The sequence below is a fragment of the Mercurialis annua genome, linkage group LG7 (assembly GCF_937616625.2).
Source record: "Mercurialis annua linkage group LG7, ddMerAnnu1.2, whole genome shotgun sequence".
In the NCBI taxonomy this organism is placed as follows: domain Eukaryota; kingdom Viridiplantae; phylum Streptophyta; class Magnoliopsida; order Malpighiales; family Euphorbiaceae; genus Mercurialis; species Mercurialis annua.
In genome coordinates this window covers 34,405,732-34,425,075 of record NC_065576.1, presented here as the reverse complement: position 1 = coordinate 34,425,075, position 19,344 = coordinate 34,405,732, and the positions used below count along the sequence as shown (strand labels likewise).

General features: G+C 38.4%; 3 protein-coding genes across 3 annotated transcripts; 1 reads left to right on the top strand and 2 right to left on the bottom strand.

The window, feature by feature from the left end:
• The first annotated feature begins 1,194 nt into the window (after window positions 1-1,194).
• Window positions 1,195-7,670, top strand: LOC126654888 (uncharacterized). Its single transcript, XM_050348886.2, has 4 exons — window positions 1,195-2,076; window positions 2,929-3,459; window positions 3,911-4,070; window positions 7,367-7,670. Exons 1-3 carry the CDS (start codon window positions 1,300-1,302, stop codon window positions 4,022-4,024), a joined length of 1,422 nt encoding a protein of 473 aa, XP_050204843.1. The 5' UTR covers window positions 1,195-1,299; the 3' UTR covers window positions 4,025-4,070; window positions 7,367-7,670.
• LOC126657072 (uncharacterized) lies at window positions 6,465-7,378 on the bottom strand. The gene is made up of 3 exons (XM_050351695.1): window positions 7,373-7,378; window positions 7,227-7,237; window positions 6,465-7,164 (listed from the first exon to the last, which is right to left on the bottom strand). The coding sequence occupies exons 1-3, from the start codon at window positions 7,376-7,378 to the stop codon at window positions 6,465-6,467; spliced, it is 717 nt and encodes a 238-aa protein (XP_050207652.1).
• A 6,413-nt stretch (window positions 7,671-14,083) lies between the features above and the next one.
• LOC126657071 (uncharacterized) lies at window positions 14,084-16,647 on the bottom strand. Its single transcript, XM_050351694.1, has 3 exons — window positions 16,405-16,647; window positions 16,111-16,275; window positions 14,084-16,027 (listed from the first exon to the last, which is right to left on the bottom strand). The coding sequence occupies exons 1-3, from the start codon at window positions 16,645-16,647 to the stop codon at window positions 14,084-14,086; spliced, it is 2,352 nt and encodes a 783-aa protein (XP_050207651.1).
• Between the last annotated feature and the right edge of the window lie 2,697 nt (window positions 16,648-19,344).

Genomic DNA, 19,344 nt, shown 5'->3' with positions numbered 1-19,344 from the left:
GACGGCGGTTGTTGGACCATAAACGGCAGTCGTAGGCGGCCGTTAGTTTATTGATCGTCCGACTCTTAATTGATGACTCTTTATTTTGCCAGTGCTACTTCCAATTGCTCTTCCACGATCTTCTCCGGCGGAATCATGAAACTTCCGGCCACCGTGAAACAATTAGGTATAATTCCAGAGAAAATGATGACGTGATATGGTGTTGTTTTATATCTGTTACTGAGGTTGGAGAAACTCTTCTTCAGCTCAGTTATTAAAGAGGAAGGGTAAAAAGGGACTAAAATTATAATTAGGTATAAATGAAAATATTTAAAAAATAGTGAGAGATTTCTGCATAAAAAAAAATAGTGAGTCACTAATGTATAACTTTATAGAAAATGAGTCATACTGTGTAATTTCCTCTTTATTTTGTCTATCTTTATTGGATGGAAAAAGTAGTTAAAATGTAATCAATTAATATGATATTTAATGATTGGTTATTACATTTATTGTGGTCACGTGTCATACGATAAATGAATAGTTCATAATCTTACGTGACAAACTTAACACAATTTTTTTTCCCAGATATGTCATGTACCTATTTAATGAGATATTAGAGAAATTAGAAAAAAGAGAAAATAATAAAAAAAGAGAAAAAAATTGTGTTAGATTTTCTAACACTTCATAGGTGCATCCGTGCATGAAAAATTCATGAATCAAGTTTAGGCGAGAATTTCCTGAGTTTAGAAGTAAAATTGGAGAGATTTTTAGGTAGACTCAGTATACCACGTCATCCGTGGACTAGCCTGTTACATTATGACACGTCATTAAAATAATGACATTATTTTAATTTTGTTTATTACTTATTTACACTTTTGAATAGTAATATTACGATAGTGCCATTATTTTAATGACATGTCGTAATGCGATAGGTTTAGTTGATAGATAACGTGGTGGAGTCTACCTAAGAATTTCTCGTAAAATTGATGAAAACCAAAACAATTCCTACACGTTGGAAAATTTCAGAGATGCTACACTGTTTGACTTAAATGCAATGAACTTACCAACTGGACATTTCTTATTGGGAAAACACTCCGAGTTTCATTCTTCTTGCAATCTAAGCTGCAGATTTTGTTCTCCCCAAATATGGACTACTATATAATACGTGTAAATGAGAAATCCAATGAGAAAACGTAAATTGTCAAAATCTGTAACTTGCTTTCGCCTTAGATTGCGCCATTCATTTGTCATTTTTTATATTTTACTACTTCACAATATTTGACTATGTCATTCCCTAAATCACACAAAACTAACTAGAAAATGTCTCATTCTCTTGCTAAAGATCCATCCATTTCCAAATCAAATCGTTACAGAAATTTTATTCTACTCTCATCTTCTGTTTGCATCATCTATCTTCTCGTATCCGTCTTTCTTGTCGGTGTTTCGAAGGTCTCGCCCGCTAACTCCTTCGTAGACAACGGTATTAATGCCCCGACAAAGCTTGCGCACATTGTATTCGGAATTGCTTCGAGCGAGAAGTTATGGCCGACGCGTAAAGATTACGTTAACATTTGGTGGAAACATCCGGAAATACGAGGATGTGTTTTCTTGGATAGCTTACCGCCACAGGATAACGATACTTCTTCGACTTCTTTTCCTCCTACTTGCATCTCGGAAGACACATCGGGATTCCGCTATACTTTTCGGAAGGGTTTTCGATCAGCGATCCGTGTGGCTCGAGTGGTTTCGGAAACAGTGAAGCTTAACCATTCTGACGTTCGGTGGTATGTTTTCGGAGATGATGATACGGTTTTCTTTCCGGAGAATTTGGTGAAAACTCTTTCGAAATATGATCATGAGCTTTGGTATTACATTGGATCGAATTCGGAGATTTATGAGCAGAATAGGATCTTTGGATTTGAGATGGCCTATGGTGGCGCAGGATTCGCTATTAGTTATTCTCTGGCGAATGTTTTAGCGAAGGTTTTTGATTCTTGTATTCAACGATATCCACATCTATATGGAAGTGATTCGAGGGTTTCTTCTTGCTTGGCTGAGCTTGGTGTTGGAGTAACCCGTGAGCCTGGTTTCCATCAGGTAATAATTTCATATTTTCTTATTCTAAATGCACATTTTATGCATAATATTTGTTACACTTTCTCGTCCAATCAATTCTGCAATTCATTTCATTCCATGGAAGTTTGGGTGATTGATACTGTGGGTATCTAATAAAGTGTTTTTTTTAGTTTTGATGACTGCAATTTTAATTTTATTTTAGTTACTAGACTTCTATTTTATTTCAAAATTTTGCCAAAATGTATACATGGCAGCCCAATTTTAACACGTAACAATCAAATTTTGTTAGTTTTATCTTAAAAGTTTTTCATGTAATTTTAATTGAAATATGACAAATTAATGTTACATTTATTGATTGGATTTGACATCTAATTATGCTATGTGTCATGCATTTAATGTATATTCATAATTCTAAATGATGAAATAGGTTCACACAAGAATTTCTTCGCGTATACATAGTTTTAGGGAAGCTTTTAGATCAAATTATGCATACATGAAAAGTTTTTAAGTAAAACAAAGTACAATCCAGCTGCCACTTGTAATTTTGCCGGAAGATCCTTAGTTGAAATAAAATTAAAATTTAATAATTATAATGAAACAAATTAAAATCTGGTCAATAAAATATAAAAAAAACTGTTTGAGTACCCTTAGGTTAGGATCAACTAAAAAAAAAAACTACCCATGCAATTTTGGAATTTGTAGAGTCTTGAGGGTTAAAAGATCAATTGATACTACATCTTTGACTAATGTTCCAATTTGGTATCAAAACTCTAGTATGTATAAAAATATTATGAAAACGCTAATTTTATGTCAAATAATAGTTCTTCATCACTTTCTGATTTTATATGGCAATCTGAATTTTGAACTATCCAGGTTGATATTCGGGGAGATATGTTCGGTTTATTAACTTCGCATCCATTATCACCATTAGTATCTCTTCATCACTTGGAATACATGGATCCAATCTTCCCCAACATGACTACAGTAGCCTCGATCGAACATCTCTTCAAAGCCGCGACCATAGATTCCCAACGAATTGTGCAAAAAACAGTGTGCTACGATCGCTGGTATTCGTGGACTATCTCCGTCGCATGGGGCTATGCGGTTGAGGTCTATGAAAACCATATATTTCTTCCGGATACTCTTCCTGTTCAAACCACATTCAAGCAATGGAAAAAGGGTTCAATTCTATCAGCAACATATAATTTTAACATAAGACAACCTCATCCTGATATTTGTAGAAGACCCGCGATTTTTTTTCTGGATCGTATTTCGTCGAGCGAGGATCGTAGCACTAGTCATTATAAGCAAGTTCATGTAAATTGCTCGTATGACATGGCTTCACCGAGAAAGCTAGAAGTGATTAAAGTGTTCTCGCATAAGCTTCACCTTACTGATAAACAGGTATTTTTTTTTGGGTTAAAAGCAAAAGCGGTGTCTAATGTTTGTCGTTTGCTTTAATTTTGGTACCAAAACTTTAATTTTTATCAAAATACTTCGAATAATTGAATTTTTATTTTACTACCTTGTCAATTTTCGATCGTGGCGTCAATGGTGGAGGGACGGGTAGGCTGGGGCTGGTCTAATTTTTGAATATTAGCTAAATTAGCATGGAATATTTTATTCTTTTGCAATTTAGCCCTCCTTAATTTTAATTTTTTTTTATCTCCATATGTAGTCCGTATTGCAAGTTGGCTCTCCCGATATAGAAATGCTATCTACGTCAGTGCGGTGTGATATATTTTTAAAATATATTATCACTTGTTTAACATATGTTTTTCCGATCTTATTTTGCTTATGTATATTTAAAATGCCAAATAAAGCTCACTGTTATTTTTCTTTTGTTTTAATTCAGCTGCGTGCTCCAAGGCGGCAGTGCTGTGATATTTTGCCATCTTCAGGGAATAAAGTGATGGAAATTGAAGTTAGAGAATGCAAGGAAGATGAACTGATTCACATCCATCCCTAGTTCTCATTCATTCATGTAATGGATACACCATTGCCTACACCAGAAGGTAATTCTTTTTTAGCTTAATCATTCAAAAATAGGATAATAAATTTAGGAAGGCACTAAACTATGGCCATGTTTCAAAATGGATAATAAATTTATTAAAACGTTACAACAGGAGGTTATCCATTGAAAAAGAAAGGCTGGCGTGTTGTCGATGTAGTTGTCGGAATTTTGTTTTCTCACCAAGTCAATGACACTTCACCCAAAAAAAACCCACATCATCTAAGAATGGCAGTGAGGAGGGGATTATCCAATCTTCATGGGGATCCACCCCTAATGGGACGGGAAATCTCCATTAATTGTCCTCATGAGTATGGGGATGGGGGAAGATTATTTGCCATCCTCGGGGATGAGGATTGAATGGTGCAGTCCCCATCTCATGAGGTTTCCATCTCCGTTCTCATGGAGACTCGGTCTATTTTTTATAATTTTTATTATATTATTCATAATTTTCAATAATTTAATTTAATTACTTAAAAGAAAATATTTTATTTTATTTGAAAGAGACTTTTAGTTACTTACAAAACGAGATAAAAAAAGTTTAGAGAACTTTTTTTAATTATTTTATTTTAATATCTAAAAGGCTTAATTGCACCAAAAATCATCAATTTTCGCGTGTTTTTGGTATTTAACATAATCTTTTTTTCTTGGCATAAAAATTCATCAACTTTCATTTTTTGGCAGATTTATCCACATAACCGTTTTCTTTGAAAAAGTAAGCGCAAAACGGCGCCGTTTTACATTCAAAACGGCGCCGTTTCATATCCCGTTGACAAATATGCCAAAAACTGAAAGTTGGTTATATTTTATGCCAAGAAAAAAAGATTATGTTAAATACCAAAAACACGTGAAAGTTGGTGATTTTTTATGCAATTAAGCCTATTTAAAACTGTTGAATATTTTAGATGATTAATTAATTTTTGGGATAATTTAATTTTATAATATTTTATATTATTGATATTAATAGAATAGTTCATATTTGTTTTCTCATGACGTTTCATAAAAATAATAAAAATATTTAAATTACAATTATACGGGGATATGGAGATTCCCATAGGAAAGCGGAGTCCACGAGAATGGAGATGGCGATGGATTAATACTCATCAAATAAATGAGATGGGTACTCCCCATAGTCCATAGAAGCGGAGATGGGGATGGGAATAGCTTCCCCACCCCCACCCCGGCCCATTACCATCCCTAACATCACCCCTCACATCATAAAAAACCTAATTTCTTTATCTTTTCCGCTTCTCTCCTCCCTCCACCAAACTTTATAATCACCACCTTCTCTCAAGAAGCCGCTACTTTCAGCCGATGGCGCCACTACTTTGCCGCTACCCCTACTCTGATGATAGACTTACCATTTTTGACTGGGATGAAGCTCAGACGTTTATCTCGTCTAATTTGTCCCAGACGAAGAGAGCACATCTTCGCATGAGCTTCGGCTCGGGGCTGATGGCGGAGGTTGTTGGTGGTGGAGGTGGTACAAGATGGCAAAAATAAAACACAAAGAAGTAATTTTTTTTTTTGTAAAATTATATGTAAAATTAAGGGGTTTAAATGAACTATTTTAGGGTAAAGTGGTATTTGTAGTGAATAATGTGGCACTGAATCGGTGAGGTAGCAAAATTCCTGTAGGTAGGTCAACGAAACATCAGCGTATTTCAGTTGGCGACCTCCCGTTGAAGTGAATTTGATAAATTATTAGCCATTTTGCAACAGCAAATTGTGTGGTACCCATTTTGAAATATGGCCATAGTTTAATGTCCTCTCAATTTTAATACCTTTCAAAATAATGCTCTACATTTTCGACTTATTTTATATTTAATTTTTTTAGTATTGTCAATTTTACTTTTTTTTTATTTTTCAGTTTCAATTATATTTCTTTTTCAAAATTGGAGTTTTTCAACGCTAAAAAAGTTCAAATATGTTTTTCATATTTAACACGTAGTTTAAATAAGTCTTAATATTTTAAAAAATATTAAAAATTATGACTATATGTCAAATATGAAGAACATGTTGGGTCGTTTCATGTAAAAAAAATATGTACAAGTGAAACTGAAAATTAGAAAATTGAATCAAATTGATTATTTTAAAAGTTTAGGATAAATATGACTTTATTATTTATTTTAGAAAACAATTAAGCTCTTTCTGAATATGTTACTTTTTTTTTTGGTAAAATGTACCAAGTGATATATTAAAGCTCAAAACTATTTACACCAAAGCCAAGCTAACACAAAAGCTGGCTATTCAAAACCAACAACAGAAGCTAAACAAGTCTAATCCAGTTCTGATACAATTTCAAAAACATCTCAGAATTGTTCCTCCTAGAAAACATCTTCAGCAGAATATCATTCCTGATCCAAGACTTGATGGTAGTCCCTGTAATCTTCTCCTTCTAAAAAATTATACAATTTCTTCCTCTCCAAACATTATAGATTGAACTCATGAAAGCTAATCTTCTGATTTTAGCTAACATAGTCTTCCCATTTGTTTTCTTTCCATACCAAGACCACTCTCTTCTCCAACTTATCCAGTCTCTGTTGATCAAGCAGGCTTCCATAACAGCTTTAATAACTGCATTTAACTCAGGGCACTCAAAAAACAAATGTTCCACAGATTCAGGAGCATTGTTACAGAACACACAGTTCTCATTATCTATGCAACCCCATCTCTTCAACTTATCCCTAGTCTTAAGACTTTTCTTAATTGCAAGCCAGGCTATGAAGCTATGCTTAGGAATACAGCCTGAACCCCAAATAATTTTCCACCAAGGCACCTTAGGATATTTAGTTCTGAAGTAATCCCAAGCAGAATTGATTGAGAACTTCCCAGATTTACTGAACTTCCAAGAAACTTCATCATCTCTCTCATCATCTATAGCAAAATTATTTTGAATTCTATTCCAAAGCAAATCAATCTGTTCATCAATTGGTTCAGGTAAGTTCCAGCTTCCTCTCCTCCAAAAATCCTTAACACAAGCAATCTTGGGGATATCAGCTTCTTCCAAGGAGATAGCAGGGTACTCATCACAAATTGCCTTACCACAAAGCCAAGGATCAAACCAGAAGGAACAGTTGCCCTTCCCCAACTTGTAGCTGAAACAATCTTTGATAGACTGAAATACACTTTTAAAGTTTCTAATATGATTTAATTGTACCTCACATGGACCTACAAATCTCAAGAGTAAAAATTAATAATGTTGTAAATAACATGTAGTTTAAAATTTTTCCGTAGGAATATAGGACTATAACTTCAGTTTTTTAAATAAAAAAATATAATGGTAATGTTAAATTGCAGGATCACATGCATTAATTACAGGCAAGATAAGGCTGGAGGAAGAAGCTTATGACTCTTTTTGCAGAGACTAATTGAATCTATTCAAGGAAAGATAACGTTGGGTACAAGTTAGAGTGGAGCCTTACTTAAAGGAGCTTCAACAATATTATTTTGTTGCTAAAGAGGATGATCGATACTAAGCTATTTCTTTTCCATGTTTTGTCTCGAGGTTCACTTTTTGTTGTAATTAAACTAACCTTAATTTATGATATACAATAGAAAGGGAGTAATATATATGTACAATTAAAAACTAAAAATAAAGAGTTGGTCGATTTTTATAATAAAAATTATTGATAAGAAAGATCAAGTAGCTTATTCGAATTCATAAAAAAACGTAGCTTATTCGAATCAAATTTTGATGAATTTAAATTTAAATTCAAGCTAGAATCGAGTTTTAAAAACCTTAAATTTAACTCCAAATTCAATCAAATTTACGAGTTTTTTAACAAACTCGGTTTAGAGTTAGCCTATCCCAAATTGAATAATTAATTTGTCTTTTCCAAATCTATTAATTATGAGATAATTAGCCCATGTACGGGCTTTGGCCAAATTAATGAGAATATTACGGGAGCAAAAGTCCAATTTGACTTTTACGTTTTCCACAAAATATTTTTGAATTAATAATGTTTCCTTTTCACAAATACAAACTTTTAATTCAAAAAATACCAAGCCTTTATTTGTCTCTATCCACGATCAATTGCATGTATCCATATATCATTGATATTTCCTAAATTATCTCCCTAATTAACTCATCTTTCTTATTTACAAAATCTTTCCCATTTTATTTTGATTTTTGATTGAAAAAAATTTGAAATGCTGAATATTAGGTCTTCCTCAAATCAAACTCCTTCCGAAAAATCCCAAACCAAGAAAATCTAAATGAGTAAATCGAAGAGGGTTGCTAGCAAACATAGGTAGAATTCACTGAACCTCCATCTACGAGTAAGAACCGTAGAGTTCTTACTAATCAAGAAGACAGTGATGGTGATTTCGAGGCTTTCACGGTCACCAGCGATGAGAAGAACAAACCAGTGGTTACTCTTTCTCTCTCTGTTAAGGTATTTGAAATTTTAATTATATATTTTTAACATTCAATTTTTATTATTTATCAATTTTTCTTTATTTATGTTATTGTTGGGTGTTTATGTGTCTGTTCTTTGTTTGTTGGTTTTGAATGTTTATGCAAAGCATATGATTTTGTATATTTTAACTAATTATTGAATAATATGTAGAACTAAATTTAATATAATGGTTAATTTATTGTTGTTTTTAGGTATATTATACGTTTTTCTAATTTTTTATGTTTGTTGCTAGTGTTTATGATTTGATACCTGTTTATGTAATTTTGGAATAATTACTTACAAATATACTTGTTAACTAATGATTATTTAATGGTTAACTGATGATAATTTACTAGTGTTTTTTATTTGAACAAAGGGTCAACGCGCCCCTTAAACTTGTCTCACGGGGTCATCTAACCCAATTTATACTTTTTTGAGAAACTAACCCCAAAACTCTTCATTTTCGGGTCAAGTAACCCCATAATTATATTTTCAAAACGCATAAAATACAAATCGAAGGTGAGGGATGAAAATAGTAATTAGATACTTTCCTAATTGTTGCGATATAATTATCCTAAATCTGTTTTTTAAAATAAAAATATAAATTATGGGGTTATTTGACCCAAAAATGAAGAGTTTTGGGGTTAGTTGCTCAAAAAAGTATAAATTGGACTAGATGACCCCGTGTCACAAATTTAGGGGGCGCGTTGACACTTTGTTCTTTTTTATTTTGATCCAGAATCTTCCAATTCCAGCAGAATTTTCCATTGATGGCCATCGTGAACGTATTGCTTTCCTGTTTTATCATTATGGTAAAATGAAGCAATCCAGTAACATTGACAACGATGAGAAGGTGGAAGCAAAACCAAAGCTGGGGGGGGGGGGGGGAAGGATTAGATGTTCTTATAGTTTCAGAAGTTTTAGACTTTATTTTTAGTTTCAAATTGACAATAGTTGTTATTTTGTAACTGATTTTTAGCCAAGTTTGTTTGTCCTTTATTTTGTTTTGAAAACAAGATGTTATTATCAAACATATATTTGATTTTGTTTACCATTTACTCACTTTAAGTATTTTATTATTTCATTAGTTTATCATATATGTAGTAAATTAATAGTTAACTCATAATTAACCATTACTTAACTAGTAATATAACATAATAATAAGTAGTATTGATAACTTGTGAACCAGCAGCGACGTTCCGGTCTGACGACAGCTTCACAGCTACACCTGAAAGGCACAGCACAACCGTGAGAAGGATGCCGGAAGGGGATTCCGGCAAACCACTCCGACGGTCAAATCAGTAACCGTTTAGTGAGAGAAAGAAGAAGAAGTGAAAGGTAGTTAAGAGTTGAGAGAAAAAGAGAATTAACCTTTTTACCTATTTTTCCTTAGCCTTTTATACTATGTGTGTTGTTCCTCTTTGTCTGGGCCGACAGACCTGATTTCGTTCGCTTTGTCTGTGCAGATGTTGTCTGGAATGTCAGGGTACGTCCGGACAAGTTTGTCGTTGTGTTTTGTTGAAGGTGAGCTCGGGTGAAACCGAGATGGTATTTTATGGTGTGTGGTTAGACCGAGATGGTACTTTTATGTATGGCATTCGGTGACCGAGATGGTATATATGGTGCTCGGTGCGGCCGAGATGGTACTACTTCTACGCATGCTGTTAGTTGTGTAGTCTGGTCGATTAGTTGGGTTGGTTTCTCGGCGTGATCTACTCGGTTCATGTGCTGTTTAGGGTTTTGTTCATTTGTGTTGTTATCACAAGTCCCCCCTCAACTTGTTCGGATATTTATGTCCGAGTATTTTCTTGCATGTTCGGTTTTGGCTCTGGTTGGTTGTTACCTTATCCTTTGCGTGCCGTTTAGATATCTAGCTTACCTGACACGCTTTTGACACGTGGTCTTCTTTTAATGCTGTCTTTTGACACCTGGTATCCACTAGCACATTTATTGAGGCGGCGTTTCAGTTGCCCCGTTTCGGTATCTATAAAATCCTTTTTGTTGATTTTTGTTTTTCTTTCTTCGCTCTTGTTTTGAATTTTTTGCTTTTCTTTTGCTTTCTTTCGCTTTGTTGGAGTCTACTTTCGAAGATTTCATCAGTAAGTTCATTTTTTTCCTCTGTTTGATCTTTGTTTGTTGCTGTTCTTCATCTTTTTTCTGTTTGTTCTTCGTGTTCTTGAGTGTTTTATCCTTAGGGTTGCTATATTTAGCCTTTTTGATTTTGGTGAGAGTTGTTTTTTCTTCTCGGTTTAATAATGTCGTCCGAGGATGATTCCCAGAATGTTTTTATAGATGTATATGATGATGGTGAGGGTGATTCGGGTAAATGTACCTCAGGAGGAAATAAGTCCGAGGTCGAGCTTTCTGACTCGGCCAAGGAGAAGTCTATTGACATTCTCCGAATAAATAAGGTGGACGAGGTTGGTTGTTCAGAGGCCACTTCGTTCGTTAAACCGAGACGGGTAAGACCTAGGAGCAGTAAGACGGCTGAGGCTCGTTGAGTTAGGATGGAAAATGCTTTTGCAGAGCTAAACCAGGGATATTTAGATTACCTAGTCTCCAAAATAAACCTTCGTGAGGGGTATCAGTTTCAGCTGTCTCCCCCAGGTGTGACAATAAATCTTCCGGTTGATCCGAATTTTATAGTGGTGAGCGTCGAACACCTTCATTCTGGTGTTCGTATCCCCTTACAAGACGACTTAGTGGCTTTTTTGAAGTTTTATAATATGCCTCTTAGTCAGTTTCACCCGAATGGTGTCCGTCATTTTCTCTGTCTTCGTCGTTTGTGTCGGCGACGTAGGATTCCCTTCTCGGTAGAATTTTTTTCCAGTATCTATGGGCTTATTTTTGGTGGGGCGTATGATTTTTCTACTTTTAAGATTATGAAGTCGGAGCCTAGGCATGTTATAGAAAAGGTGAGTACCTCGGTTAAGAGGTTTAGGGAGGATTGGTTTCGGATTTACCATCCTACTGATTTTGCCGACCTTCCTCGTTATTGGTTGTGTACTTCTCCGGTGACTCTTTTGAGACGAGACGCGGCTGGGAATGAGAACCATAAACTTCTCCAGGACGTTCTGAGGACGACTGGTCCTGTAAATACCTATACTCTTATTCCGAAACTGCCCCTTGTTAAGTTTGACCCGAAGCGGGAAGGTTGTTATCGGTTTATATATATATTTTTTGTTTTTCTTTACCTTCTTTATCTTGTGTTTATTTATGTATTTTTTGATTCTGATGTGTTTTGTTTCGGTATGTATATTTTCTTTTTCAGTGTTCAATATGAGTGCGTTTAGTGCTGCAAGGCGAAAAGGTGATGGCACTTCTTCTAAGAAGCTGCCTTCTTCCGATGCTGGTAATGTAAAAGCTGCCGGTAAACAACCTGTTCTGAATAGACCTGATTTGGCACTGGCTAAACCCTTGTCGGCTAAACCTTTGTCGACTGTGCCTCCTCCCTCGAAGCCTGTTAAGAGGAAGAATATGGACAAAGGGAAAGAACCATGCTCGGTATCCGAAGTGAAAGATGCCGCAGTTGTGTTGGGTGATTCTGATGTTGTGGTAGGTTTGTGTGCCTCTAGTGCTGTTGTGTCCGAGGTGGATAAGGGGCTGTCTCCGCCGAAGAAAAGAGTTAAGGGAGGTGATGTGGAGGCTAAACCGGTCGATTCTGATGCTTTGAAGCTGTCACCTCGGTTTTTAGCTCGTTATCTGAAATCCAGGTCTTTGGAAGATATTGTAGATTCGTTGACTACCTCGGTTTTTCTGGGAAAAATGGTGTCTCTTCCCCGTGATCGAGAGACTTTATCTGCTACTCCTCAGAAGGATTTCCTTGACAGTAGTGTATCTCTGTCTTTTCAGGTATGCCTTTGTTTTCCTTGTCATTTCTTCTTATCCTTGAACTACTTTTGTGTTTTGTCTGACGGAATTTGTGTCGGTTTTCTTTAGCTGATTAATCACTTGATTGGAGCTCGGTCATTTCAAGAGGATTTGGCTGCTCAAGCTTCTGAAGATAGAGAGAAACTGACTACTGCTCTTGCTGATCTGGAGAAGGAGCAGCTGCAGAGGGCGAATGTAGAATCGGTTTTGGCTAGTAATACTGAGAAATTTAATGCCAAGATTGAAGAGCTGAAACGGATGGTATCCGACCTTACCGCCGAACGAGATGGGCTTGTAATTGCTAAGAGCACTGTTGAGAAAGAGAAAGAGGAACTCCGAGCTTTTCTGACTGAGAAGTTTGACAAGGAGAAAGCTGAGCTGCAAAGTACTATTGATGGCCATCATCTGAGCTATATGCGCTTGCATGACATTCTTGATGATACAACCAAGATTGTGGAGACTCAGCGAGATGACATGATGAGGGAGTTTTCTCATTTGACCGACGCTATGGAAGATTTAAAGGAGCGTGTCGGGCCGCTTCTCCGAGATGAGGTTGACCCCATCTGTCTGTATCTTGATATGGAAGGCATGTATCAGAAGATTCAAGACGAGCGAAAACCTGCGAAGGAAAATGAGGCGACTGATTCTGAGCGGTGTGCTGAAGAGTTTGCTGCTGAGCTTAGGAGAGAGCTTGAAGATGATGTCCCTTCTGTTAAGAATGATTTGTCAGCTCGGGGTGCTGGTGGTGTGACCGAGAAAGCTGATGTCGTTGTGACTGAGTCGGTTGCTGTTATTGCTTCGAAGGAAAATGATGAGAAAGCCGATGACGTTGTTATTATCTCGTCTCCGACTGTGCTGCTTGAAGTTCGTCATTATGAGGAGGCCGGTTTAAGCGAGAATGATGGGACTTCCTCCGGGGCTGGCTTGTCGGTTCCGGAGCATGTTAGCAATGCTGTAATAGATTAGGATCTTCGCTTTTGTAAAGAATTTTTTGTGACAAGTAATAGATCGGTTTATGTTTTATGAATTGTGGTGTTTCTTCTCTTTTGAATAATTTATTAGGCTGTGTTGAGAGATTTTTTAGCTCGGTTTTCAAGGATTGTTTCGAGTTATATCTTAGCCCGGCTTTAAGCACTAACTTCTGATTTTTGTTAAAATATGGCCTGACTCGGTTTTGATTAATAAATTCAAATTTTGATAAGCTATGGCTTAACTCGGTTCAATAGCTTCAAATTCTGTTTAAGCTATGGCTTAACTCGGTTTTAAGCAATAGCTTTGAATTCTGTTTAAGCTATGGCTTAACTCGGTTTTAAGCGATAGCTTTGAATTCTGTTAAGTGATGACTTAACTCGGTTTTAAGCAATAGCTTTGAATTCTGTTAAGTTATGACTTAACTCGGTTTTAAGCGATAGCTTTGAATTCTGTTAAGTTATGACTTAACTCGGTTTTAAGCGATAGCTTTGAATTCTGTTAAGTTATGACTTAACTTGGTTTTAAGCGATAGCTTTGAATTCTGTTAAGTTATGACTTAACTCGGTTTTAAGCGATAGCTTTGAATTCTGTTAAGTTATGACTTAACTCGGTTTTAAGCGATAGCTTTGAATTCTGTTAAGCTATGGTTTGACTCGGTTGTTTCTTTTCTTTTCTCTTTATTGATAGGGGAAAAACTTGCATTTTTGCCTACAACCATCTTTGACTAAAATGCAAGTGAAAAAACCCCTAACAGACTCGATAACCTGAATGTTGTCTACTGGTAAAATCGCTTAAGAACTCTGGCATTCCAGGTTCTTGGCAGGTCTCGTCCTGACATGTAGGTTAGGTAATAGGCTCCTCCTTTCCCTACTTTTTTTACTTGGTAGGGTCCTTCCCAGTTAGCTCCGAGTTTAGATACTCCCGCATTGCCTTTTGTTATGTCGGCTCGTCTTAGTACGAGATCTCCAATTTCAAATGTTAGGGGTTTGACCCTTTTGTTGTGATATGTTGCCATTCTTTGTTTATATGTTTCTATGTGTAGCAAGGCTTGCTCTCTTCGTTCCTCAGGCAGGTCGAGGCAGAGCCTGGTACTTTCTTCGTTTTGTTGCTCGTCGAAATATTGGACTCTGATGGTTGGCATGCCTATCTCTACCGGTACCATTGCCTCACACCCATAAGTTAGACTATATGGGGTTCTTCCTGTGCCCGCTTTTGGTGTGGTTCGGTACGACCATAAGACACTGTGCAGCTCGTCGGCCCATCGACCTTTTGCGTCGTCTAGACGCCTTTTTAAACCGTTGACAATGGTTCGATTGGTTACTTCGGTCATCCCGTTGCTTTGTGGGTGAGTGACTGATGTGAACCTTAGATCGATCTCTTTTTCTGCGCAGAATTCTCTGAAATTTTTGTTGTCGAATTGCTTTCCGTTGTCGGTTATGATGATCTTTGGGATCCCGAAGCGACAGATGATTTCTCTTCGGACAAAACTTCGTACTCGTGCTTCTGTTATGGTAGAAACGGCTTCGGCTTCTACCCATTTTGAGAAATGGTCTACTGCTACTATTAGGACTTTTCTCTGCCCGCTTGCTGTTGGGAAAGGGCCGACTATGTCTATTCCCCATATGCTGAATGGCCAAGGGCTTATTATTGGACTTTGCTCGGTTGTTGGTTGATGGTGCACGTTTTGGTGGTATTGGCACTTTTCACACTTACGTACCAGATTTTCTGCATCTTGTGCCAGTGTCGGCCAATAATATCCTTGCAAGACGACCTTTCGACAGAGTGCCAGGTGTGAAATGTGGCTTCCACATAGCCCTTCGTGTATCTCGGCTAGGACATATTTTCCTTCTTCCATTGTGAGACATCTGGACCAGGGGTGTGAAAATGATTTTCTGTAGAGCGTTCCGTCTCGGTATGAGAAATGTGGTGCTCGTCTTTTGACCCTTCTTGCTTCTTTATTATCTTCGGGTAGGATCCCGTTTTCGATGTATGATATGATTTGCTCCATCCACTGGTCCATTGGGTTAATGAGGAATGTTGCTTCAGGATTCTGGACACTGCTGAAATTTTGTATCGAGCACGGCACGCCCGGTATTGTATCTTTGGCTGCTCCGGCTTTTGCCAGTGTATCTGCTTCTGTGTTTTCCTCTCTGGGTATTTGTTCTAGTTCCCATTTTCCACCTTCTTCGGTGATGTTTGCGAGTAACTCTTTAACCCGGTCCACATACTTTTTCATTTCTGGATCCTTTACTTCGTACAGACCAAGTACTTGGTTCACAACCAATTTAGAGTCGCTCTGAATCTTGATGTACTCGGTTTTCACTACCATTGCCATTCTTAATCCGCCTATCAAAGCTTCGTACTCTGCTGCATTATTGGTGGTCGGGAAATTGAGATGGATTGAATTTTGCATTTTTATCTTGTGTGGTCCTCTTAGAATCATGCCTGCTCCTGCTCCGGCTGTGTTTGATGCCCCATCTACTTGCAATGTCCAGCTGACCAAACCCTTGTCCACCTCGGTGGGTTGGTCGTGTGTTGTGGTTTCTGCTACAAAGTCGGCCAGTATTGAGCTTTCATTGCTGTTCGTGGTTCGTATTTGATGTCGTATGATCCTATCATGACCGACCAGTTGATTATCCGTCCTGACGTTTCTGGTCTTGCGAGTGCTTTCCTCAAGGGTTGGTTTGTTCGGACTATTACCGTGTGAGCCTGGAAGTATCTTTTTAGTTTTTCAACTGTCAGGACTAAAGCCAACGCAAATTTTTCGATTTTGCTATATCTAAGCTCGGGCCCCTTTAGCACTTTGCTTGTGTAGTACACCGGTTTCTGCTCAGTTTTCTCTTCCTTGACCAGTACCGACGCCACTGTTTCGTTTGTGACGCTCAGATATAGATATAGTGTCTCTCCTGCTTCGGGTCGTCCGAGAAGTGGCGGCGAACTTAGGAACTTCTTGAGTTCCTCGAAAGACTGTTGACATTCTTCATTCCATTCGAATTTTTGCACGTTTCTTAATGTTTTGAAGAATGGAAGACATCTCTTGGCCGAGTTGGACACGAATCGACCGAGGGCCGTGATTCTACCGTTGAGCTTCTAAACCTCTTTGGCCGACTTTGGTGCCTTCATGTCCAAAATTGCCTTTGTTTTTTCCGGGTTTACTTCGATGCCTTTTTGAGAGATGAGGTATCCGAGGAATTTTCCTGCTGGGACCCCGAATGCGCATTTATCCGGATTGAGCTTGAGTTTGAATTTTTTGAGCTTAGTGAAGACTTCTTCCAGGTCATTTGCGTGGTCTTCTACTTTTTTGGACTTGACAATGATGTCGTCGACATAAACTTCCATGTTTCGACCGATCTAGTCTTTGAACACGAAGTTCATTAGTCGCTGGTAGGTTGCTCCCGCATTTTTTAATCCGAATGGCATTTGTTTGTAGCAATATGTGCCGCTGTCGGTTACAAAGCTTGTTTTTTCTTCATCTTCTTTGTGCATTGGAATCTGGTGATATCCCTGGGCTGCATCGATGAACGAGTAGACTTCGTAGCCACTGGTTGAGTCGACCAGCTGGTCAATATTTGGCAGGGGGTAGCTATCCTTTGGACATGCTCGGTTTAGATTTGTGAAATCTATGCATAATCTCCATTTTCCATTCGGCTTTTTTATGAGCACTACGTTTGATAGTCACTCCGGGTAGTACACTCTTCTGATAAACCCTGCTGCTAACAATTTGTCTACTTCGGCTTTGATAGCGATTTGTCTGTCTACTGCAAAGACTCTTTTCTTTTGTTTGATTGGCTTGTGTTTTGGGTCAACATTTAGCTTATGTGATATTATTGCCGGATCAACTCCTTCTATCTCGCCCGGGGTGTTGACGAATTCGACTTCGTTTCTGATCAGCATGTCGGTTATCTCTCGTTTTATCAGTTTGGGCAATGCTGCCCCTATTTGGACCGATCTTGGCGTTATTCCTGCCAGATTTACTTTTTCTAACTTTCCATGCGGTTCGAGCTTGCCTTCGTCCGAGTCTGGTATCTCCATTGTTTCTATGGCCAAGGTTTCTGATACTCCTTTCATTGATACCAAGTAGCATTGCTTGGCTATGTCTTGCCTTCCTTTTACTACCACCACTCCTGCTTCGGTCGGTATTTTCATACACAAGTATTTGATGCATGTGACTGCCCCGGTGTTGTATAACATTGGTCTGCCGAGTATGACGTTGTAAGCAAGTGGCATGTCGACGACCATGAATAATATTTTGAATTTCTTGGTGTTACCGACCAGGCCTCCTCCTGGTGAGCCATTTTCTTTTCCCACCTCTACCGTCAGTTCCGCCACCCCTTCTGCTTGTACCGGTGTTCCTCCTAGTCCGACTAGCGGGGTTTTGACCGGTTTGAGATTTAGGATAGAGCATCCTATTCCGAGGTATGCCTGTTTTGTGATGAGGTTAACCGAGCTCCCTTCATCGATCAGCTGCCTCATTACCCAGAAGTTTTCGATTAGACCTGAGATTACCAAAGGGTCTTGGTGTGGAAAATCTATTCCTTCGCCGTCAGTTGTGTTGAAACGAACTTCGGGTAGGGGTTTAGCTGCTGATATGTTCATCACTATTTTCTGCCTTTTGCGTCTTCCTCGTCTGTATTCGGGGTCAGCCATACCACCTGCTATGGTGTTTATTACACCCGATACATTTTGTCTCTTGGCGGGTGGTGCTTCCTCTCTTTTTCCACTATGCTCGCCCCGGTAATTTCCTCCTGAGCTATAATTCTTGTTTTGTGCGACAAAATCTTTTAAACGACCGACTTGCACCAGTCGATCAATTTCTTTCTTTAGGCTTCCACATTCATCTGTGACATGGCCATGGCCATCGTGAAATTGGCAATATTTCGTCCTGTCTCCCTCATGCTGAAGCTTGGGTGGGTACCTTACTGGTTCATTGTTGTTCTGTATCCACATTAGGATGTGTGATCTCGGTGTGTTAAGTGGGATGAAGGCTTGGTCTTCACTTTTACTGGTCGGTGTGGCTCTGTTTGTTGTGGGCTAGCTTGTTGTTGGTTTCGTGGTCTGAACCGTTCTTGCCTAGCTGGCTGATTGAAAATAGGCCTTGGTGTTTGGAACTGTGTTGTGGTTTGTGCGGCTTTTCGTCGTTGTTCCTCGTCCAGGTTTATGTAATTCCATGCCCGGTCCATAAGCTGGGAGTAAGTTTGCACCGGATTCGTTATCAGGTTATCCCTGAAGGCCATCATCGTCGTGTTGTCCTTCATTGCGTCTATCACGGTATCGTCGTTTAAATTTCCTACTTCGAATGCCTCGGCATTGAATCTGGCAATGTAGCTCTGTAAACTTTCTCCCGGTTTCTGGTAGCAGAGCTTTAGGTCGCTGGACTTTTTCTTTCGCTGTATGCTCGGTGCAAAATGAGTTCGGAAGGCTTTTGCTAGCTCGTCAAAACTACGAATAGAGCCTTCTTTCAGACTTTGATACCAGATTGTTGCCGGTCCCTTTAGGGTTGTTGGAAAAAGCTTGCAGACCGCGGCTTCAGACAAACTTTGTACCATCATGACTACTTGGAAACAGCTCAAGTGTGTGACCGGATCCCCTATTCCATTGTAGTCGTCTAACTGCGGTGTTTTGTAGTTTAAGGGGAAAGGTTCCTCCCGTATCTCGGCAGACAGTGGGTTCCCGATGTTTAAGAAACTTGTGTTTCTTGGTTCTTTTCTCCTGAATTTTTCCATTTCGGTTCTAACCCTTTCGGTAATTTCTTGCTCTAGATTCTTTTTCTTTGGTGACTCGGCTCCCGAGCTGTGAACGCTCTCTTCGATTTCAACTCGTTTGGGTGTTTTCTTCGGTCCTTCCGGGGATTTGTGCCCGGCTAGTATTCCTTGTGTTTCCTTCGCATTTTGTTCACGTGGGTTTTTCTCGTGGTTTGTTTCCTCGGGTGTTGTCCGGCCTTGGTAAAATTCTTGTGGATGGGGTGGTGCGGTTGGAATGTATGGTGGGGTGGTAATGTTGCCTTGGGATGTTGCTACGGTCGCTGGCTGAGCATGG